The sequence below is a fragment of the Dromiciops gliroides genome, chromosome X (assembly GCF_019393635.1).
Source record: "Dromiciops gliroides isolate mDroGli1 chromosome X, mDroGli1.pri, whole genome shotgun sequence".
Lineage (NCBI taxonomy): Eukaryota > Metazoa > Chordata > Mammalia > Microbiotheria > Microbiotheriidae > Dromiciops > Dromiciops gliroides.
This window is the reverse complement of record NC_057867.1, coordinates 10,580,529-10,603,843: the sequence shown is the minus strand read 5'-3', so window position 1 is coordinate 10,603,843 and position 23,315 is coordinate 10,580,529. Positions and strand designations below refer to the sequence as shown.

Here is a 23,315-nt window from a genome sequence, read left to right as displayed (position 1 = left end):
CATAGGGGAGGTGAAATTTCTAGCTGTGGGGCCTTAGGCAAGCCAGGTGACTTCCTTGAACCTTAGTTTCCCCATCTGGAAAATGAGAATAATAACTAGTGCTTATCTTAGAGAATTGTTGAGAGGGTAAAATGAGACGCGTATGTAAAACATTTGGTTGACCTTAAGGCAATGTCAGTAGGCATTGGGGGAGGGGAAAGGTCACAAAAATGTAGACATTATCAGTGTCCGTGAGGAACTCACTGTCTTTTATTTTTTGGTGAGGCAATTGGGGTTAAGTGACTTGCCCAGGGTCACACAGCTAGTAAGTGTCAAGTGTCTGAGTCCAGATTTGAATTCAGGTACTCCTGAATCCAGGGCCGGTGCTTTATCCACTGCGCCACCTAGCCACCCCCCTCACTGTCTTTTAAAAGAGACAAGGCAGAAAGCTGCCTAAAAGTAAGCAAGAAACTACAGATAGGGGGCCACTAGGTACTTGATCTCAGATACTTGACACTTACTAACTTTGTGACCTTGGGCAAGTCACTTAACCTTCATCACCCCCCCAAAAACAAAACAAGAGACTACAGAGAAAGCATGGATGCTGGGGATTAGAGGTAATCCTGAAAGGCTTCCTGAAAGAGATGAATTTGCCTGATTTGGGAAGGAAGTGAAGGGCATTAGTGGACATCACAGGGTACAGATGTGGCCAGGACAGCATGGTGCCAAGCACAGCACACACCTGACCAATTCCACCTGGCTTCAGGCACAGAGCACTTTCTAACCATAATTCCAAGCAATTCAGTTCAGCAAGCACCGTGTCCACTGTGTCCCTCACTGCCAGGAGCCGGTTCCTGCCTCAGAGAGCTTCCCTTCTAGCAGCCTAATGAAGCTAAGTCATGATGGAAGAGGACAAGCACGGAAACCACCCACGTGCTTTGAGCTGCACCAGAGGAGGCCCAGAGCTCAGCTGGCCTTGGTCGTGTTTGTTATAGTCTTTACCTAGAGCCAGACACTTCCAGGTCCGCCTAACTGCATTTTCCCCCCAGGCTTTGGGCCCAAGGTTCAAGGCATCTTCATAGCTGCTAGTTCATTTGCTCAGTGGGACAAATGGAGTGGGCCTACTTCATCGGGAGTGTTTGTTGGGAAGAGTGACCCTGGTGTGGCTGGCAGTGGGGGCAGTTGGATCTGTGCACCATAAAAGAAGGGGAGGGTAGAGATGAGTTGATGCCACCTTGCCCAGGCCTGGAGTTAGTGCTTTAGAGCCGAGACAAGTTCCAGCAGGTTATGTCATGTCTGCCACCAGATGGACTCTAGGCTAGCTTGCTCGTTCGATGCTCATTCCCCTTTTCACTTCAACAGTTGGGGAGCAAACAAAAGCAGGAGAGGGAAGTGATGCAGGGCTTGTCAGATGCTTCCATTTTATGGAAGAAATGGATTGATATGAGAGAGATGGAGGCCTAGGGTAGGGCTTCTACCAACCATCTTCCTTTCCTGTCCTTTTACTAGTCCAGTCTAGATCTTCTTAGAGGAGCGTGGCTTGGCATGGGAAGGTCTAAAAGGTGGTGGTAGTGGGTATACTTTTTATCCTGGAACTGAAAATTAGGAAAGGAAATGTGATGTGTTAGAAAGGGCATGGGACTTGGAATGCAGAGGCAGCGAGGTGGTGCTGCAGTGGATAGAGCACCAGGCCTGAGTCAGGTAAACCTGAAATCAAATGTGACCTCAGATGCTTACTAGCTGTGTGACCCTGGGCAAGTCACTTCACCCTGTTTACCTCAGTTCCTCATCTGTCAAATGGGACCGATAACAGCACCTACCCTCATCCCCCAGGGTTGTAAAGATCAAATGAGATATTTATCAAGTGCCTGGCACATAGTAGGTGCTTAATAAGTGCTTATTCTCCCCCACCCCCTCCCCACAACTCCTTGAAGAGGCATGGAATGTTTACTTTTTTTGTTTATGTATCCCTGGAGTGGCAAATGCCTGCTGCTCTACCTAGTTATTAGGTAGTGTTTGTTGATTGATTTACCTGGAGACAGGAAGACCTGGTTTCAAATCACTTACTACTTGTATGAACTTGAGCAAGTTCCTTTTCCTCCCTGGGCCTCAGTTTCCTTCTCTGGAAAATGAGGTGGACTCTGAGGTCCCTCCTTTAGTCCCTACAAAGAATCGTGGGGAGGTGCCAGAATGGGTTTGACCACTAGAGGGCGCCCCACTCAGGGCTCTGAAAATGGAGGAGAGACAATGCGTGGTAAGAGCCCAGAAATAGTACAAGAGGAAGGCTGAGAGACAGAGAGTTCTGTCTACAGTGAATCCCAAACCAAGGCCAGCAATTAGGAACTTTCGATTCAGTTTGTGAGCTCCTTGGCTCTGGCAGAGGACAGATCAGATCCAGTGAACTGGACGGAGGGAGGAAGGACAAAGCCCCCGGAGGGCATGATCATATGATTGATAGACTGAGCCTCTTTCCCCCGGGGGCAGGAGTTAGACTCAGGAACTGGGAGCCTTAATTTGTCTTTGGGTTTGCTACTTCAGGCTCTGAGGCCTCTAGATCAAGCAGAGGGAGAAGCTGTGAGCTCTTAGCAGAGCAAAGTGGTTCTTATCAGGCTAGTGGTTCTAAACAAACCAAATTTTTTTGCCCCTCCGCACCAGACAATCAGCTCATAGCACAAAACAACCAGCCTTCTTTTCTTTGTTCATAATTTTGCACTTCCTTCCCAGAAGTGTCTCAGGAATGCATCTGTTGTCATAACAACATGACTGACATTCTGCTCTCTAAAAGTAGAGGAGGGAGACCATCTCTGTTGTCATGACAACACAATGTCCCCCCCCCCAACACTCTGGCTCTGGGGCAGGGAGGGGGAAAGGGAGGCCAGATTGTCAGGTGATCGCAAGTGCCTCTTTCCGGAGAGGGGATGGAGAGAGACCGTCTCTGTTGTCATGACAACACAGTCCCCCTAATGGTTCTCCCAGGTGGAAACTTTTTTTCCCCTCTTCCTTGGGGGAAAAGGGAACAAAGAACAGAAATGCCAGAGAATATCCCTGATCTCTAGCTCCTCTAGGGGCTGGAATGAAAGCTTTTATCCTGAGCAGGGCACATTGGCAGAGTTTAGAGACTCCCTGCAGCAACGTTTCACCTCGAGAGATGCTCTTTGGCCCTTGAATTCCCATTGAGGAATTATATCCTGCCGCAACCAGGAGCACCCAGGGGACCGGGGAGAGAGGGAGGGGACAGCCACAAGCTGCACACTCACTTGGGGGCAGCATGACATACTAGCAAGAAAACCTTACAAATTGTGTGTGGCATTTTATAGTTTAATCCTCCCAGCAACCTGGGAAAGCATCGTATGGATCCAAAAAACAAGTCTGAGAGACAGTGACTTGGCCAGGGTCACATAACCGCTTTTGGAGTTGGGATCAGAACACAGATCTCATGATTTCCACTCTGGAGCTTGTAGCCCCAGGTTAGTAAGACATTTGAATGTGAAGCTGTCACCAATTTAGCCAAGCAGAAAGTAGGAGCATCCTGTTTGACTTCTGGATCTGCTAAACGTTATATTCTTTTATTTTATTTTTTCCATTTTGGGAGCAGGGCAATGAGGATTAAGTGACTTGCCCAGCGTCACACAGCTCGTAAGTGTCAAGTGTCTGAGGCCAGATTTGAACTCAGATCCTCCTGAACCCAGGGCCGGTGCTTTATCCACTGCGCCACCTGGTTGCCCCCTAGATCTGCTAAACATTAAAAGAGGGAAGAAGTTGTCCCTTTGGACAAACGCCCGAGATAGCTGATGCTAACATGGCCTTGGGTCCTTCCGGTGGGAAAGCACCCATGCTAATCCTAGTCCCTCCTGTGGATAAGAAAGGGTCAGAAACTGGAGGACGAAGGCCAAGAGAAGAAGACAGAGATAGTGGGGTACAAGCCGTGCATGCTGGGTTGTAAACAGAAATGCTCACCATGCGCTGACGCCTCTGCCTCCTTCGAAGGCGCATGAACTCCTTATGTTGTCGGGACACAAAGTTCACAGCAGCATACTCCAGCAGGGCCGCAAATACAAAGAGCAGACAGACTGCCATCCAGATATCAATCGCCTTCACATAGGACACCTGAAACACCAACTGAGGCATCCATCGGGATTCCCTAACTCCCCCCTCCCTCACCCCGCCCTGCCCCAGGTGTCCTGCTGCCCCTTAGCTTCATTGGGTTCATTTTGGGAGAGGAGGGGCAGTGAGGGTTAAGTGACTTGCCCAGGGTCACACAGCTAGTAAGTGTTAAGTGTCTGAGGCCGGATTTGAACTCAGGTCCTCCTGAATCCAGGGTGGGTGCTCTATCCACTGCAGCGCCACCTAGCTGCCCCTGCACTGGGTTCATTTTTTAAAAAGACGTTTTCAAAGACACATATCACTGCCCAGGGGTTCATCCCTCTCTCCTCCTTCTATTGCCCTTTGTTCCTTAACTAAGAGTATTCCTCCACTTTTCAAAGCACTGAATAGTCATGCGTTCATCTGGTCCTCACAACACCTCTTTGAGGGTCCATAAGGACTCCCATTTTATGGATGAGGGAAACAGAGAGCTCATCATGGAGTTCATCTTTCTGGTATCAAGACACACCAAAGGGGGGGCAGCTAGGTAGCGCTGCAGTGGATAGAGCACCGGCCCTGGATTCAGGAGGACCTGAGTTCAAATTTGACCTCAGACACTTGACACTTACTAGCTGTGTGACCCCCTGGGCAAGTCACTTAACCCCCATTGCCCCACCAAAAAAAAAAAAAAAAACACAAAACAAGACACACCAAAGGAAAATGGCTTACTCTGGGTCACATAGCTGATGAGTTGCAACCAGGACAAGGATCCCACCTACCAGTCTCGTGTTTCTACCCCACAAAAAAGTTCTTAGATTCGTAGAACATTGAGGATGGAAAGGGCCTTAGAGATCATCTAGTTTGTCATTTTAATCAACCACTTCACTTTATTGTTGATTTTTCTCTAATTTCCTCACTTTCACTTCTTCCTTCCTGGGGGCAACTAGGTGGTTCACTGGATAGAGCACTGGCCCTGAAGCTGGGAGGACCTGAGTTCAAATCTCACCTCAGACACGTACTAGCTGTGTGACCCTGGGCAAGTCACTTAACTCCAATTACCTTAAAATATCCAGGGCCATCTCCAGTTGTCTTGATATCTATCTTGCCACTGGATCCAGATGGCTCTGGAGGAGAGACTGAGGCTGGTGGCTTTGCACATCCCTCCCTCACTTAAATCTAATTCGCTGCAAGCCATGACATCACCCCAATGTCATGGTCTTCTTCAAGAACAAAGGACAAGCAGCAATCTTCCTCCCTATCTACCCCTTTCCTTCCCCCCACCAATAATTATCAGGCACTTGCTATGTGGAAGGCACCATGCTCTTTCCTAGTCAGGTCCCATTCCTCACCTTTTTCCTCCCTAAGAAACTGCAGCTTATCATGTCTCTCTCTCTCCCTCAAGAAGTTTCAGTGGTTCCCTATTGCCCCTAGGATGCAAAGCTCCGTTTACTATTTTTAAAAGACTATGTTTCCAGACTAATTACACATTACTCCTTCTCACAAATTCTGTATTCCAGCCAAACTTGCTCATTTGCTGTTATCCATGTACAACATTTCACCACTACCCCATACATCTGTATCCATACAAAGTACAGACTGTACCCATGCCTGGAATGTACTTCCTCCTTACTTCACCCCTTAGGATCCTTAACTGCCTTCAAGACTCACCTCAAGCCAATTCCTACATGAGGTCTGCTCTGATCACTTCTCCCAAATGTTAGTCCCCCTCCTCTCCACTGCTTGCTATTTGCATAAATTTTCTATTTATTTATCTGTTTACAATTGCATCTCCTGCCCTGTCTCCCCCAGCAGAATGCAAGTTCTTGAAGGCAGGGATTGTTTTTCAACTTGTTTTTGTATTCCTGCAGCCTAGCACAGGGTAGGTGCAGCCGAAATGATTGCCTCAATGAATTGAATTGGCTGTCCCTGGGGAAGAGGCAGAGCTTGGGGTAGAGGTGGGGAATAATGAGTTCTGTTTATTTCAACAAAGGAGGAAGTACCCCCCTCCCCCTACTTCATCTCTGCTATTAGACGTTCTCTAAGGGGCAGCTAGGTGGCACAGTGGATAGAGCACCAGCCCTGGATTCAGGAGGACCTGAGTTCAAATCCAGCCTCAGACACGTACTAACTGTGTGACCCTGGGCAAGTCACTTGACCCCAATTGCCTCACCAAAAAAAAGAAGAAGAAGTTCTCTAAGAGGGAAAGGTGGGGCAGCTGGGTGGTGCCGTAGTACATAGAGAGCTAGGCCTGGAGTCAGGAAGACTCATCTCTCTTACTGAGTTCAAATCTGGCCTCAGATACTTACTGGCTGTGTGACCCTGAGCAAGTCACTTCACCTTGTTTGCCTCGGTTTCCTTTTATGAAAAATGAGCTGGAGAAGGAAATGACAAACCACTCCAAGATCTCTGCCAAGAAAACCCCAAATGGGGTCACACAGAATCAGACACAACTGAAACAAGTGAACAACCTCAACCTCTGACCACACCGCCTCTTGCTAGCTTGGTTCCTACTACATGGTTTCCCCAGCTTTTACCAGCCTGAATTTCCTTTAGGCAGAGTCTCACAATTATTCTGGACAACAAAAAGAATCTTTCTAGAGCATAGATGTGACTGTGTTACTCCCTTGCTCAAGAATTTTCAGTGGGTCCCTATGGTCTCCGGGATAAAATATAAACTTTTCAGCTTGGCGCCTAAACCCTTTCAGAGTCTGGCTTCATCCTGTCTTTCTGGATTCATTTCATATCCCTCCCCCTCACTTGCTATACACTCCAGTCAATGAAGTTAAAGCACACAACTCAAAATTCTCATTTGGAAGGGGGCAGCTAGGTAGCACAGTGGATAAAAGCATTGTCCCTGGATTCAGGAAGACCTGAGTTTGAATCCAGCCTCAGACACTTGACACTTACTAGTTGTGTGACCCTGGGCAAGTCACTTAACCCTCATTGCCCCGCAAAAAAAATTTTTTAAAAAAGATTCCCATTTGGGAGTTTAGCCTAACAGGCTTAAAGGCAGGCTCTGATATGGAATGACTTCCTGTGAGACTTTGGGCGAGTTGCTTAACCTTTTGGGGCCTCAGTTTCTTCATTTATAAGATGAGCCAATTGGATTAAATCGTCTCTAAAATCAGCAAGTTAGATCTGGCCTTGAGTCTTGGTCTTGATAGCACTACATCTCACTTTATCTTTACTTTTCCATCTATTAAAAGGTAGCAGTTGTCTGATGTCACTAGTAGTTAATCCTAGTGCCATGCACTGCTGTGAGGCCTCAGTCAATGCCGATGGAGATTAAATAATGAGCTAGTGTTGGGCAAGATCTGGGAAGTGCTGGGAACTCTTGGAAGGAAAGGAGCTGCATACACTCCAGTGCTCGGCTCCAATCTGGGCTTAGCCATGCCCTGGCCCCTCCTCCTGATGCACTCTTCTCCCTGTACCCCGTCTTCTCCCAGTCCTGGTTCCCTTTGTTTCTTTTATCGCCCATTCCAGAACATCTGCATGTCTTTCTCTCTGTGCCATGGGAGTCCTTCTCCTCTATCTACCTCTTTCCATATTTACAGATAAACCTTCCTGATTCTCAGAGCCAGACCTATGATGGAGGTGTTTTCATCACCTCGATCCTAGGTCACTTCATTGACCCAGCCTTCTATTTCGGCTCTCTGACGCGGGGGGGGGGGGGGGGGGGGGGGGTGGGGGGAGGGGGAGGAGGGATATCCCAGGCTTCTGGTGCTCTTACCTGAGCTGTTGTGATCAGTGACCATGAAAGTTACCAGGAGCTAAGTAAGGGCTCCGAGGGACCAAAGCCAGCAACTGCGTTAGGTGCATTGGCAGGATCCCAGGAGCAAATTCCCTCTCACTTTCCTTAAGGAAGATACTCTCCCGGCATTCCTCCACATTGCAGCAGCATTCACATTTTTCTATGTTCCTCTTAAAGCCCTTTCATTCAAAGCAAAAGTCCCTGGAGCCCTTTAGGGAGAGACTGTGGCCTTGTCCTTCACAAGCCCCATCAGGACCCGGGCACTTTCTTTGGTGCCGGAATAGTGGAAATAACCACTTGTAAGGAATGGCCTGAAGAAAAGACTGAGGGGCTCCACACGTTTTTGTGCTGGGGGGGCACATCTGTGGTTTGCTTTCTGGCCAACAGAGACATGGAAAAGCCATTAGAATCTGACCAGGAGGTGCCAGATGCTACACAAAAAGGAGGAGAAGAAGAAAAAGCCATTTCCTTCCAAATGAGAAAACAAAGTAAATGGTTTCTGGGAGCAGATGGATTGTGTATGTTCACAGGAGGGGACCAGAAAAGGGAGTTGTTTTGGCAAGCCCGAGGTAGAAACTGCAGCACTTTTCCTTAGCTCACTCTCTTGATCTCAACAGTGAAACAGCCCAAGGAACAGAGAAGGGAACGGTACGTTCTCCATGTCTGTTTTCTCCCTCGTACAGCCTAGAGTCTCTGTTCAATTACATTGTATCACTGTTACTGTGCTTTTCCATCTAGGAAACTCACTGGGTGGGTGGGCAGGCTCTGGGTAGCCAGGTGTTGACTTGCTTGTCTCAGCAGCAACAACAACTGTGCCACTCCCGTCACCTCCAGCTTGATTGACTGGGGCCAGCTGAAGTTTGTCTGCTCTGTACCCCCTTTCCCATGATTTTAACCTTGGAATCTGTATGACTCAATCTGAAGCTGTTCTGGAAGGTCAACAGATGTTTCATCGAGAGGTCCGTGCACAGTCCTGGCTGGTTCATCTCAGAGTTCCAGTTCCCCTTTCTACACTCTTCCATTGCACTTTGGCCTGGACATCTAACTGCCTCTATCCCTCCACTCCCTGTATCTAGGATCTTTTATTTGTTTATTTATTTTGCAAAATTATCAGGGCATTTACTTGACTCTGTTAGGCCTCCACAGTAGGGCTATGATTTTATTTTTAAAATATCATATTAACCAAGAGAACATTTCCACAGAGTGAGTTTCTATGCTCATCAAAAAATGTCACTGACCTGAGGCCCTAGGAGACTCCCTCATTTCTCCCTGCCTCCCATTTATACCTTCCTGATAATTCCTCTCTGGACATTGGAAAGCTAGGGACTGGGAGGGGCCCAGGGTCTGTGTTAATAGACAGGTACAAGAATAAGTACCTGATCAAGTGACCAGGTTCCTTGAATGCCCTTCATAGGGATTGACAATATCAGGCAAATCTCATTGTAACAAGTCTCAGGACAATAAATATTTAGGTGACCAGGCCCTAGCCAGGGACCCACTTCCTTCAAAAAATATTTATGATGACATAATTCCAGAAGAACATCGGGATTTGGACAGTCTCTTTGAAATGTGGTTTGACTTAGACAAAGGAGACAGATTAGTTAAGGGTGATTCCAAAGCCTGTCACAGTAACTGGAATCTTTTAGGTCTAATGCTTTAGCTTGTAAGACCCTTCTTTAGGTCTCAGCTTATTCATCAGTAAGGTGTGAGTGGGTTGGATTCAATGAACTTGAAGGCCCTTTCCAGCTCTAAAAGTCTAGGTTTCTGTAATGTCTCTAAGTTTTCCTGTTTGACTGGACCAAAAAGATCCCAAGCATTGAGCTTTTCTGCTCCCCAACTCTAGCATTTCTAATCCTAAGTAGCTCCCCTCTCAAGCATGGGACCATACATAGGCCTATTTGTCTTTATCTGGAGCTAGGATCTCATTGGTATAGGGAAAGTCCTAGCAATGTAGATCAATATCTTATTTGCCACCTAGATCCTTGGAGCAGAGATATCACATCTCTAGAAAAACTCTCAAGTACAGCCTGAACCAGATTCAAATGTAATTGGTAAATGTTTAACAAAGTAAATAAAAATATAATTCAACATAGATAATGTTAATTTATGATTTTCTAAGTCACTATACCAACAGGGATCAGTTTCCATTTGAATTTGACACAATTGGCTTAGAGTACTGACAGGCAAAATAATTTGTTTAGGGTCACACAGGCAGTTCGTCTCAGAGATAGGACTCGAACCCAGTCTTCCTGACTCTACTTACTCTATCAGATTGCCTCGTGTTCATTGGAACTGGATTGAGGTGAATTCAGACATGGCCAACACAAAAGCATGAGCTAGCTGAGAAATATCCTGTGTGAAGCTATGTTCCAATGTGTCCCTTCACCTTAGGTAAAGAAGCTCGGGAGCCCGAACTCTGCGTTGTCATCGTCAATACTGTCGTGATCCCCAAGCCCACCCGGGCAGGGGCGGCATCCATGTTGATCCAGAAGGAGACCCAGGACAGGATGACGATGAGCAGGCTAGGGATGTACATTTGGATCAGGTAGTAGCCCATCTGGCGCTCCAAGTGGAACTTTACCTCGATGCAGGTAAACTTGCCTACCAGAAAAGAGATGATTAGCCCCAGATGCCCCTTCTGGCCTATAGCTGGCTGGCAGTAGCCTTGTCTCTCAACATGGTGACTCCCACACTATTTCTGTCTCCCTCTCGTGGCTTACAAATAGATCAAAGAAAAGTGATAACACTGAGCTAATTTAGGTCCTGGGCCTATAGGTCAGCACTTACTTCCATGGCTGACATTGGAATATTAGTGGATAAATGCCATGTATGGCTGAGAGCTTCACAATTCTGTGTCTTCTGCCCCAATCTCACTCCATATACATCCACTCCATACCCAGTGACTCCCTCATACTTGGTTTTCCATATTTACATGTTTCCCTTGGTTTCTGTTTCCCCTCACAGGGGTCACCTGGAATTCTCTAGGAAGCTCAATGCCTGGCACGAAGTAAGTGCTTCATAAATGCTTGTTGACTTGTTGGCTTAACTCTAATGAGCCATGTAGACAGTGATCCAGGCCTCTAGCCCTATTTAACTTGCTATCTCAGAGTCCTCTTTGCCACCTCTCAGAGAGTTGCTGCTGAAAGGAAATGGAGATAATTAGAAGCTGTGCTGACTGGGCCCACTACAAATTTACATTGCATTATCTCAATTGGGCCCTCACTGCTGAAAGGAAATTCCTCTGTAATTTACTTGCTACCCAATTGACCAGAGTAGTTTTTCCAAACCTTTTTTATCCCTTCTTACCCCTCCTGTCACTCTTCCCCCCACCCATATCTTCTCAGCCTTACTTACCACTTCATTAAGGCCATCTTCTGAGAGCTCCCTCTTTCCCCTTCCTCTTCATCTCCTATAACCTAGACATATTCCCCACTATTTTCTCCACTGTCTGTCTCTTGTGAAGAGATGGCCCTTCTCCTTGCCAAGGCAAACCCTTTTACATGTTCCCTCTTCTCTCGCAGATCCTCCCTTTCCCTCTGTCTGTCTGTCCGTCTCTCTTTCTGTGTGCGTGTCTCTGTCTCTGTCTCTCTCTGTCTCTCTCACACACACATATTTTAAATCTCTCCCCCACTTATTGGCTCCTTTCTTGATACCTACAAACATTCCCATTTCTCTTCCATTCTTAAAAATTGCTCCCTTGATCTGACCATCCTCACTGTCTTGTGTTTCTCCTCCCCTTTTCAGCTTAACTCCTGTAAAAAGAAAGGCATCTATAGTTGGTACATCCATTTTGTCTCCTCTCCCTGCCTTCTAAACCCTCAATAATCTGTCTTCTGACCTCATTATTCAGCTGCCACTGCTCTCTCCAAAGTTACCAATGATTTCTTAGTTGCCTTCATCCTTCTTGACCTCTTGTCAGCCTTTGACACTGGCAGTCATCCTTTCCTCATGGATGCTTTCTATTTTCCTGCCTAGGTTTTGGTGACACTGCTCCCCCTTGCTTCTCTTACCAGCCTCACCACTCCTCAGCCTCTTTGCTGCCTATTCATCTCATTCATGGCCACTAACTATGGGTATCCTATGAGGCTCTGTCCTGGCCCCTCTTCTCCCTCTATTCAGTTTCACTTGGTGATCTCATGGGCTCAAGTGGATGCCATTATCATCTCTATGCAAATGACTCCCAGGTCTCAAAACCCAACGCTATTCTCTCTCCTGCACTCCTGTCTCATGTGGCCAGCAGCTTATTGGACATCTCAAATTCAATTTGTCCAAGACAGATCTCATCACCTTTCTCTTCAGCCCCTCTCCCCCCTCCTCCACTCTCGATTCCTCCTTCGGCTCTCTATTATCCCATTCTCCAAGTTACTCAGACTCATAACCTCAGTGTTACCCCCACTCTTCACCCTCAGACCACATCTCCAACCTATTGCCAAATCTTGTCCCATCTGCCATCAGGGGGCAGGCCCTCATTGGCTCCTGCCTGGAGTATCTCAATAACCTCAGATCTCTCTTCCCCACTCAATTCCAATCTTCACTCAGCTGCTAGAGTGAAAAAAGACACAGAACTGAACTCCCCCGCCCCATCCCCATCCCACTTAACACACTCCAGCAGCTCCCTCTGGCCTCTGGGATCAAATAGGAAATCCTGGCCTTCACAAGCCAAGCTCTTCCTCTTTTTCCAGTATTCTGACACTCCACAGACTATAGTCCCTAACCCTGGCCTTCTTGCTGCTCTTTACTCCTATCTCTGAATCACTTCTGCCTCCTGGCTTCCTGTCTTGTCCCTTCTCGGATGACTTCCCATTTATATTGGATATAGCTTGTTTGTATGTAGTTGCTTGCACGTTGTTTCCCCCATTAGACTGTGGGCTTTTTGAAGACAGGGACCTTGTTTTTGCCTTTCTTTGGATCCCCAGAGCTTAGCATAGAGCCTGGCACAGAGTAACTTCTTATTAAATGCTTGTTGACTGCCTGCCCCCCACAGACATTGCAAATTATACTAGGGGGCACTAAGGAGCCCCGGTCACTAAGACAATGCAGCTCAAATACCAGATGCACAGGGAAACCTGGCATCTCTAAAGAGGCTTAGGCCTTCCCAGTCCAATTTGCCCATATGGGAAAGGGCACCTACTGAGAGTTGGCTGTGCCCAGCAGCAGCTGGTCCACTGAGATGCCAACCTCTTATATAGGAACCTTATGTGTTTCTCTGGTTGTTAGTTTTTGTTTGTTTGATTTGAAAATCAATTTAATTGGACTCCATGGCAGTTTGGAGAGCAGTGGGACGTGTGGTTGGCTGGATAGAAGAGGAGGTGGAAGATCACCATTAGTTCTTTAGCTCTGGCAGAAGACTCCCCTGTGGCCAGGACTCCCCTGTCCCCCAGGCAGTGCTAGACACTCTTGTCAATCCCATCTCTGCTTTGGAATGGAGACCTCTTTCCTTGGGCTCTGCCCACCCCTCCTTTTAGCTCTCAATTTGTTTTTTGATCACAGATTCTTACAGACTCTTCTAGATTCTCATTTTCATATCTTATTCTGGGTTTATGGAAAGGAAAGCCCTCTATGATGACTCATTGAGCTCTTTCTTGACATGGGAACCTCTTTCTTTTCCATTTTCCCTCTAGAATCTCTTACCTGCCTAGTTGAGACTGCTTCTTGTATTCAAGCTCTGGGGCTTACACTTTAGGGCTCAGTCAAGAAGCTATGGGGAGGAGACAATTGGCAACAATGGGAGGCCGCAGTCCTAACCTTCATTTCTGCTGGGTAGAGCACACCCTTGCCTTCAGATAGCACAGACACTTGTCGTGGGACCCCAAGAAATCCAAAAGATTCAAACCCCCTAGGCTAAGGGGAAAACAGCTCTCTCCCATCTCAGGAATGATGTGTGGTAGGGCATGGCCCAGTAGGCTGATGAGCAATGCTAAGGTCTGCAAGATGATATGCAATATCTGGATGGATGCTGCATATTCTACTCATACCCTGTTATCAAAGACCCCCTCTTAGTGATCTGGTCCTAGTTTATTTTGTGTTTCTTCTTGTTTTGTAATTCCCTTTCAGTTCTTTGTAAATACCAAAGACCAGTCTTCTCTTACTCCAATGGGACAGTCACCAACATGATCTGTTCCCCAGCCATATATTCCTCTCCTAATAACTCTCTTTTTATTTTACAAGATTCGTGGTGAGCCCCCAATTCTTTGGGTGAGCTGGCCCTTCAATCCAGGCTGCAAGTCTTCCCCAAACACACTGACTCTAAGGGACTTCCCTGTGCCCTAGCTGGGCATGGGTGGGGCATCAGCCACATCACCCCTGTGCCTCCCATTCTAGTGATCCCAGAACATGATGGACTACTCCCTACTGCTCAGCTCTAAAGGTGCGCTTATCTTGGAGCCATAGAGGCCATCGTGAGCCCCAGGCCCTGTGGTCCAGAGCTAGTGGGGGGTTCCAGGATTTACCTGTGTTATAATATTTGGTGCAATAGCCAAGATCCTTTTCATCCCGCAGGATAAACTGGGGCAGAGTCAGCCCCTCAGCCACCTGCACAGCCGGGGCATCTTCCAGCCACTCAAACACAAGGTCGTTCATAGTATAACCAACTGAAAGAGGAGAGACAGAAAGTCAGGGGCCTCACAGCGTGTGCGTGCGTGCGTGCGTGCGTGTGTGTGTGTGTGTGTGTGTGTGTGTGTGTGTGTGTGTGTGGTGATGGAAGAGACTGCCCTGGCTGACACTGCACAAGAAGAAAGGGTTAGGCATTTCTCGCCCACTTGAGCAAGGCTTTCCAGGAGAGGTTGTCCCACCGATATCTAGGACCTCCCGAAGAGAAAGCTGGCAACATCCAGTTCTTCAGCTTGCCCTCTTCATTGCGGAGAGGTGCCCAGATAGCAGATACCCTTTTGAAAGGATGTCAAAGAGAACAGATGGGAGCCTCCTAGATATCTGGAACACGACTGAGTGAGCATGTGTGGCCAAGTAGTGCATGCAAAGTCTGCAGGATCAGCTTCAGAGTTAGATTTCCTAAAGCCCCCGTCCTTCGGGATCCAACTGACAAAACAAGGCGTGCATACAGAGCCTCACAGAACACTTTGGGGATATAGGTACAAGACCTCTGTGCTCCTAGAGGCACGTGGGGACAATGAGCACAGACAGGCAGCAAACACCTCACAGACTTGGTGGGGCTTTGGATCCTAGACGTGCAATAGGAATGGAACAGAGAAGATACCATGAGCTGTGTGCCTCAAACCTGTTCAGATTCTACTTTGAGGTCATATCTCGCAACTATATAATATCTGCATTACAGGTAGAGCGCAGGTCAAGGTACAATTGTAAGCAAGTGGATTTGGAGTTTAGCCTTCTTCCCCTTACTTTTTAGTGAGCTTCTCTACTACCATGCCCCACCAGGACTGGGCAGGGTCCTAGGCGCTAGACCTTGCCCTCCCTTCCTCTTCAGGTCACAGCTCACCTGGGGGAATGTTTGTTAAGGTCTTCCCAAGTCTCTTTCTCAGAAGATGGGGATCTTGTACCTTAATCCAAAGAGTGAATTTGAAGCCCTATAGAGGCTGTTGGGGAGATACGTAGGAGCACCCCCCCCCGCCCGAGACTGTACCTCATTGATCCACAAGTACTCACAGCTTTCTAGCTGCATTGTGCATGTCTGGATGTCCATGGGGAAGTTCTTGAGGTCCATTGGGCAGGACAAGACAAGAGTTAGCCTGACAGGAGCAGACATAATAATAATGGTGATACATTATATCGTTTGATTCTCATTTTCTTTTTGTTTTGTTTTTGTGGGGCAATGAAGTGACTGGCCCAGGGTCATACATCTAGTAAATGTGAAGTGTCTGAGGCCGGATTTGAACTCAGGTCCTCCTGAATCCAGGGCCAGTGCTTTAGCCACTGTGCCAACCTAGCTGCCTCCTTCATTTGAGTCTAATGACAACCTTGTGAAGTAAATGCTACAGGTATTATTCTCATTTTACAGATGAGGAAATTGAGGCTGACTGGTAAAATATCTTGCCCAGAGTCACACAACTAGGAAATGTCAGAGGCTAGACTTGATCTCAGATTCTCCTGACTCCAGGTCTAGCATTTTACCCACTTTATCAGTGCAGAGAGAAAAAAACAATACCATTTCAACCTCCACCTTCTGTTATGCCTTCTTGCCTTTGGCTTGCATATGTCACCCTGACAAATGAGCTTTTCCTTATCTTACAAGCATTTAATGTCTATGGGTATTCTTTTCAGTGTAGTAATTCAAAAAGGGTTATGATGCTACTATGGTAATTTAGGGCAAGGCAGTCTGAAAGTGCAATTAGTATAAAATAAATCTCTTTTCATTTCCTACTGCTTCATAGGACATGTCAGTGTCATAGATTTGAAGCTGAAAGGTAGCTCAGATGCCTTCTAGTTTGACTTGCTCAATTTAGAGATGAATTAATTGAGGCTCACATAGAGAAAACTGGCCAATTCCACAGAGTTAATATATTTCAGAGGGAAGACTGGAAGCCAGATGATCTGGCTCCAAATCTAGTACTCTTTGTTTTTTGTTTTCGTTTTTTTGCAACAAACATTTATTTTCTTTTTTCCAGTTACAAGTAAGGGTAGTTTTCAACATTCATTTTCATAAGATTTAGAGTTCCCAATTTTTCTCCCTCCCTCCCTCCCTTTCCTCCCCCCCTCCACAAGACAGCAACCAGGTTATATATGTACAATCCACAAGTGCTCTTTTTATCAGTTCTTTCTACGGGGGTGCCCTGACAAATGAGGAGGAATAACAGTGATGTTGGTACAACCGTCCTTACACGGTATTCCCCACCCAGCTTCAAGCCAACAGCATCAACTGACCTGCTCCAGATACACACAAAAAGGAATTTCTGATCTTTTGTGTCCCTCGTGGTCTGTACTTCCCTCTTCCCCCCATTTTTTTTTTCCCCAAGGGTTCCCTCTCTCCTACTGTGGTTCACACCTGATACTGTAGAGCACACTCCCATTCTTGAAGATCCGAAGCAGCTTATTGTCAGTGGTCACCTCGTGGAAGTTGGCACCCTTCTCATTGGCAAAGAACAGGTCTGGCTTCCAAATGGAGTCCAGCATGGAAGGGTCTAGGTCCAGGGAGTCATCTGGGTATTCTAGGTATGCTAGGCGTGGGTCATTCCACTGCTGCCGAAGGAAGACATTCACTCTGTAATCCTTAGGGGGAAAGGGAAGAAACAGCCTTGTCAGATGCAACTGGGACACCCTGACATGGCCTTGCAGGGTAAGCTTGAGGTGCCCTCAGCACTCTACAGGATGGCGGGAGTCTCTACATGGAAGTGTACTTGAGACTTTCCCATTGGACGAGGGGCTGGACTGGGCTGAGCTGAGCTGAGCTGCCCCACTGAATCTCTGGTCAGCTGCTGCTTAGACATACTAGGCTCTGTGGTGTCTGCCTCCTGCCATAGGACCTTAGGTCTCTAAAGATTTGAAGAGTCAGTTTTTAATGTTGGGAATCCACAGGCCAGTCTTGTTAAAAAGCCTGTGCTCCTGGCCAGGAAGTCAGAAAAAAAGAAAGGAAGAAAAGTTTCACATCTAAGGGGGAGCTGTGCCTTCTGCAAGGGGGTAGATTAGAGAATACTCCTAGTCTCTTTCAGTTGACAGTCTATGATAGTAGAAAGTGCTTTCTTGTCTTGGTATTGCAGTAGGATGGAGAAACCCAGTGAGGGGGTTGGGGGAATCTCTTGCAGTGTGTATGGGGGATTGGGAGCTGAGGGAAGAGCCCTGGCAGTAAGGGGGGATGGGGAGGCCTGGCAGTTAGGAGGTGTTACCTTACCATCGTGGTTTCTGTGACGGAGCTGAAGCTGTTGATGAAGATATTGCAAGTCACATTCACGGGGGGCCCTGAGGACACCAAACCACAGTGTTATTACTGGATCATTTAAGGGACAATGGGGTCAGCCAATGAGTCCCCTTTCCCTCTTTCTTTTCCCCTTCTCCTTTGCCCTCATAGGTCTTCTTCTAAAAGCATATAGATAGTTGAGCAGGGGAAGCTAAGGCTAGGGGCAGTGATGAGGATTGGAAAGGATTGAAGAAGATGACACTGTTTAGATGGGATCCACAGGGAACTGAGGGCAGCATTGAACTTGTAAGAGCAAGGATAGACGGGAGCCCACCTTTTACTACCTTTACCATCATTCCCTTAGATGTTGCTGGAAATCAGAGGTCCTGGTTGGGTATTAGTGTGTCCCCAGGCCTCCCATAAAAACCAAAGGCAATTTACCTTTAAAATTGGGCCGAATCCTAGCATCATACCCAGAAGTTCGTCCCATGAGCTTGTCCAGGAAATCAGAGGGTGACATGGGCTGAGGAATGCTCTTGGAGGCAGTTTTGACTTCCTCTTTCCCTGAAGCCAACCTAGTGAAAGGAGGTTGAAAATTGGTTTCTCCCCCATCGGCCAATGTACATCAGGTTGCAACCTGACAAGAGCAGAACCTCACTTAAAAATGTTTGGGGATCATGCAAAGAAAAGGCATGCTTCCTTCACTCAAAACACCATGCCTCTCCACCCTTTCCATCCATTCACTCAATCTCTCAGAATTGGGATTCTGACTCTGCCCCTCTACTGCAACTGTTCTCTCAAAGGTGACCCACAAGCCCTAATTATGCAGCACCGCGATTCATCCTCTTTGACCTTTCTGCAAATTTGGATGCTGTTGACCACCTGTGCCTTCTGGGTATGCTCACTCCTTTGGATTCCTGAACAGGGATTGATATCTTCTGATTCTTCTGCCTGTCTCACCATGTCTTCTTCTCCTTCCTTGGTTTATCATCTTTCTCCTTCCCCCACATGTGGGCGTTTCCTAAGGCTCTGTCCTAGGCCCTCTTCTCTCTCTCTCTCTGTCTCTCTCCCATCTCTCTCCCCCTCTCTCCTTTCCATTGGTGCTCCCATGGGTGCAATTATCATCTCCACAGAGATGATTCCTAAATCCATCTCTCCAGCCCTAATCTCTCTTCTGAGCTCCAATCTCATGAATCTGAATGCCTGATGTTGAGTTTGAGATGTCGGCGGGACATGTCCCAAACTGAGCTCATGTTTCCTCTTAAACCATCCCCTCCTCCCCAACTTTGTTATTTAAGGAAAGACATTGGTAAGCTGGAATGTAGACAGAGAAGGTTTCCTGAGCTCCAGAGGATCCTGGAGAGCCTGTCACATTAGGATTTGTTAAAGAGCTTGGGGGTGTTCATCTTGGAGAAGAGGAGATTTTGGGGGCAGCTAGGTGGCGCAGTGGATAGAGCACTGGCCCTGGAGTCAGGAGTACCTGAGTTCAAATCCGTCCTCAGACACTTAACACTTACTAGCTGTATGACCCTGGGCAAGTCACTTAACCCCAGTTGCCTCACTGAAAAAAAAAAAGATTTTGAGGAGATTTTGAGGGGGCACGATGGCTACCTTTAAATATATAAAGGGCTGGCTTATGGTCCCAGAGGGACCACAGAATCAGGAGCAGGAATGGGAGGAAGCCAGCTGCACAGAGGCCAAGTTAAGCTGTGGGTCTAGAAACACTTCCCAACAATTAGAACTGTTCCCAAGTGGAGTGAGCCTCCTAAAAACGTAGTGAGCTCCTTCTCCTAGAAACAGCTTGTTCTTCTTGGCCTTGGAACTCAGGCAGAAGTTCTAGGCTGACTGATAGAAGGAACCGAGGTACTTCTCTGATCCCTTATGGCTTTCATTCAAGCCTACAGGCTGGGGCTTCCCAAAGAACCCATGGACAGTTGCCTTCTAGAGGCTGAGAAGTCAGGCTCCATCAGAGAAGAGGCAGAATTGGTGGGGGGTGCTAGCCCCATAGGGTCACCTTGTTGGGGAATTTTTAAAGCCTCAGTAGTTTGTAGTAGCACAGGAATCTCTGGCCTAAGGTCCTAGGGTATTGGCATTTGCAGATGGTAGAGTCAGATGGGGCCTGAGAGCCAGAGTCTAAAGCATCTTGGCAAGCCATCCAACTGCCTGACTGTTCCTAGGCCAAATGCAGCAGAAGGGTCTTGGGAAGGGTGAGCCCAAGACTTGGTTTGCTTTGTCAGCCCATTCATTTCAAAAGCCAGTCCCCAGACTGTTGAGTGACTACTCAGTTGCTCCAAGGGCTATGACAGTGTCATGACTTACTTTCTGCTGGGTTGGTGCCTCAGCTCCTTGCCTTCCTACCTTGCATTCTCTTCCGCTCCATCCTGGAGTTGATGACACAGTGCTAGCAGCTGCTCTGGGGACCTGGCGCTTCCTCTACCTAACACACATTCCCAGAGCCCTCCTTCCCTGATGGGCCCACTTTCTGAGCACTGCAGTCCCCTCGACCTGCCCCTGTTATTGCAATGAAGATGAAATAGGATCAGAGATTTAGAGCTGGGAGGGCCTTAGTGGTCAGTAAATCCACTCCCTCGTTTTATAGAGGGGGGAAATGAAGGCCAGAGCCCTTCAGTGCCTTCCCCAGGGCCACATGGCTAGGAAGTATCTGAGGTGGGATTTGAACCAAGGTCTTTTTAGCTCAAAAACCAGTGCTTTACCCACTACACCACGGTGCCTCCCAGCAGTGGCCATGGGCTCAGCAAAACCTTCAGTTACAAAGGAGGGGCTCCCTTCAAGGCAGCTAGTAGTATCTTCTCCCCATCACCACAATAGCGACTGAGGTGTGGTCTGGGAGTCCTGGGGGTTGCCATCTTTATGACCCCATTTTCTCAAAACCAACAGCTCCTCGCCCCCAGCCATCCAGCATCTAACAGCACTAGACAGTGACCAAATCCAGTCATCAGATGCTCAAGGATGCAAGATGCAGGAGAGGTCGAGGTTAGTGTCTTCCCTTTCCTGGAGGGAGCCCTTCTCTGAAGATCACATGACTTTCTCTCCACTGCCGGGGGGGCCCCCCCACCCCTTCAGGTGAGAACAGTCTAGGCCCCACCTCCACCTCTCCACACACCACTGCTGGAGTGAGGGCAGGGTGACTAGAGCAGGTAGCCAGAGGTGTTCTGAAGGCCAAGGGAAGAAGACGGAGGTGATACCAGGTGGAAGCAAGGCCCCACTTACTTCCCAGGTGCTTGCTGTTGGCCCACCACATGGACACTGAGTCAGAGACTTCCTCTGCAGCAGAGTTACAGGCTGGCCCCCACTCAAGTCACCTTCTACATCAGCTTCAGACTGAGCTTGCTTTTCCCTGACACTGTTAGCAGCACTGACTTGGGTTCCTCCTCTCAGCTTTCTTGCTGCTCAAGTCTGGGGATTGGGCAGGGAAGCCCAGTGTTCTCCATAGCTAGGTGCTCAGTGTCCCCTTTATTCCTAGAAAGTCCTGACTGCTGAGAAGAGTTAGGAAGTAGCAGAGATGAAGCCCATGCTTATATGAGGCCCCAGGGGAGTACTAGCTCTTTTTTTTCTAGGTGGCTGTGTGACCTTGGGCAAGTCTCTTGCTCACTTCAGTTTCCCTCCTTGTGAAAACAGAAGGGGGCTATACTGAATGACCTCTAAGGACCCTGATGCCAAATTTGACTTTCTAGATTTCAAAAAATAATTCCTCCAAGAGGAAGTTGGAGTCTCAGGTTTGGAAGCTGCCAGCCCCTCACTGGAGGGAGCAAAGCCAGGAACAGGGCTGCCTACTGGAGCATCACTCCTCCTTCACACACTCGGGAAATTGGCTCTTCAGTGCTCCCGGGCTGCCTGAGGGGCCAGCAGATGTGTCTAGGGAGGGAAAGATCTCCAAATAGGCCCTTAGCCATAGCAATGACCAGCACAGAGAAGGGCTTGAGGGAGGACTCTGTTCCTGCGCCTGTGTGGCCAGCAAAGCTTTCCCAGTCTGCTCTATCCCCAGTCACATCTGCTTTGTGCCACTGCTCATCTCCCAACAGCACAGACTTTCTCCAGTTCTAAGCAGGGTCGGGTTGAGGGTGACCACAAATACTTGCTGGGAGATTCTGAGAAGTATGTTGTCCCCTCCCAGGCAGTGAGTCCTGTTTATTTCAACCCCAGGGACAGTCCTCAGTCATGTGCAGGCAGTCCCCAAGCCAAGGGGGGGATTTCTTATGGTTTGTTCATTTTAGATTCTGCCAGATGCAGGATTTTTGGCAAACCTTTGTTCCTTGTTGATGGAGGAAACCCTTTGCCCATCTGGTCTATATGATTTTCCTTTTGCCTTTAGTGAGTAGTGTTGGGTGTCTTGGGGTGAGAGGAGAGGCTGAGGGGAGATGTCCAGGAGCACACTCACTGCCCTGACTAACCAGCATTCCAGCCAGGTTTCCCAGCCAAATACAGTAACCTTCTAGACAGTGCCTTCCCGCTCCGGGAGCTCATTCATCCCTGTTGGGGTCTCTTGGGCTCAGATTCCTCAGGGAGCCATTAGGCTCTCAGCTTCCCATAAACTTAGATGAAAGCGCCAGGGCCAGAATCCCCAGGAGACCCCGGTCCACATCCCTTGGAAAGTGCAACCTCTGGTGGGTTGGGTTTGGGGGTTTTGTTATTCATGCAGCTAGCCACATGCTCTGCTCACCTGAGTAAGACCTGCTCTTGTAGGATCCAGAGGAAGAAGGAGAGGGTTCCGGGAGTAAGAGTTTTCATTCCTTAGAGCAACTGATGCCCTTACCTTCTTCCCTTGCTTCAGAGGCAAGAGAGGAAAAGCCCACTGGAAATGTCAAAAGTCAGAAGCCCTCCTCCAACTTGAGCTGCCTAGACATAGCCTGGCTCCTCAGCCCAGGGAGGCGGTCTGTCCTCTCCTCCTCTTCTCTCTGCCTCCTTCTCGTCTTCTCCTTTTTTGCCTTCTCTCCTTCCCCGTCCTCACTGGTTGGGGGCTACAATTGTCCTCATTTAGATAATCATGTCAGAGATGACTCTGCTTCAATGCTTTGTGGAGGGAGGGCCCTGGCTGCCCGAGAATCTGGGAGGGAGTCTCTTTGGGCAGCAAGCACTCTCCAAACCCTGGAGAATCTTGGAGGGGAGGGAGCAGGGAGGTTGGGAGGAAGATTTTTCCCTCCCTCCTACCTCCCCCCATATACACCCTCTGAAAGCAGCAATTTAAAGGCACAGTAGCCAGCAGCTGGAGTGGGGTTCAGAGCTTGGCGCTGTGCTGGGGAGGAGCTTGGACTGCTAAAGCTCAGCCCGGGGAGGTGTGGTAGGTGTTTCAATCCAGTCTCTAACTCTCCAGCCCTGAGAAATCCAAACAAGCTGTTTATTCTCCCCTTCTCTCAACAGCTTTCATTTAGCCTGGAGCCAAGCTGAGGCAGAAGAGTCAAGTCCTAATGATTTAAAAGTGAAGGAAGGGCGGGAGGGAGGGAGGGAGAGGAGACAGAAGAGTGTGAAGGAGCCGAGTCACTGGGCATTTTCCTCTTGACAGCTTCATGGCCGAGAGGAGGTGGCAGGCCAGGGCCAGAGTTAATCAGCCCCTTGGAGAAGGAGCTGATTTTACAAGGACTCTGGAGCCCAGAATCTTGCCCTATCTCACTGCCTGCATCTGGCTCTCTTTCTGTCTCTCTGTCTCTGTCTGTCTCTGTCTCTGTGTCTCTGTCTCTC

The 23,315-nt window shown here is 48.1% G+C and overlaps 1 protein-coding gene across 1 annotated transcript in view; it reads right to left on the bottom strand.

Moving 5' to 3' along the window:
• LOC122733659 (glycine receptor subunit alpha-4) overlaps positions 1 to 22,703 on the bottom strand; it is a 28,067-nt gene extending 5,364 nt beyond the window's left edge. Inside the window, exons 1-8 of the mRNA XM_043974239.1 lie at positions 22,300 to 22,703; positions 18,060 to 18,193; positions 17,613 to 17,680; positions 16,770 to 16,993; positions 15,434 to 15,516; positions 14,263 to 14,403; positions 10,200 to 10,414; positions 3,937 to 4,086 (exon numbers count right to left, since the gene is read on the bottom strand). Coding sequence (XP_043830174.1) covers positions 3,937 to 4,086; positions 10,200 to 10,414; positions 14,263 to 14,403; positions 15,434 to 15,516; positions 16,770 to 16,993; positions 17,613 to 17,680; positions 18,060 to 18,193; positions 22,300 to 22,367 — 1,083 coding nt within the window. The 5' untranslated portion in view covers positions 22,368 to 22,703. The remainder of the gene's footprint in view (positions 1 to 3,936; positions 4,087 to 10,199; positions 10,415 to 14,262; positions 14,404 to 15,433; positions 15,517 to 16,769; positions 16,994 to 17,612; positions 17,681 to 18,059; positions 18,194 to 22,299) is intronic.
• Positions 22,704 to 23,315: the final 612 nt, after the last annotated feature.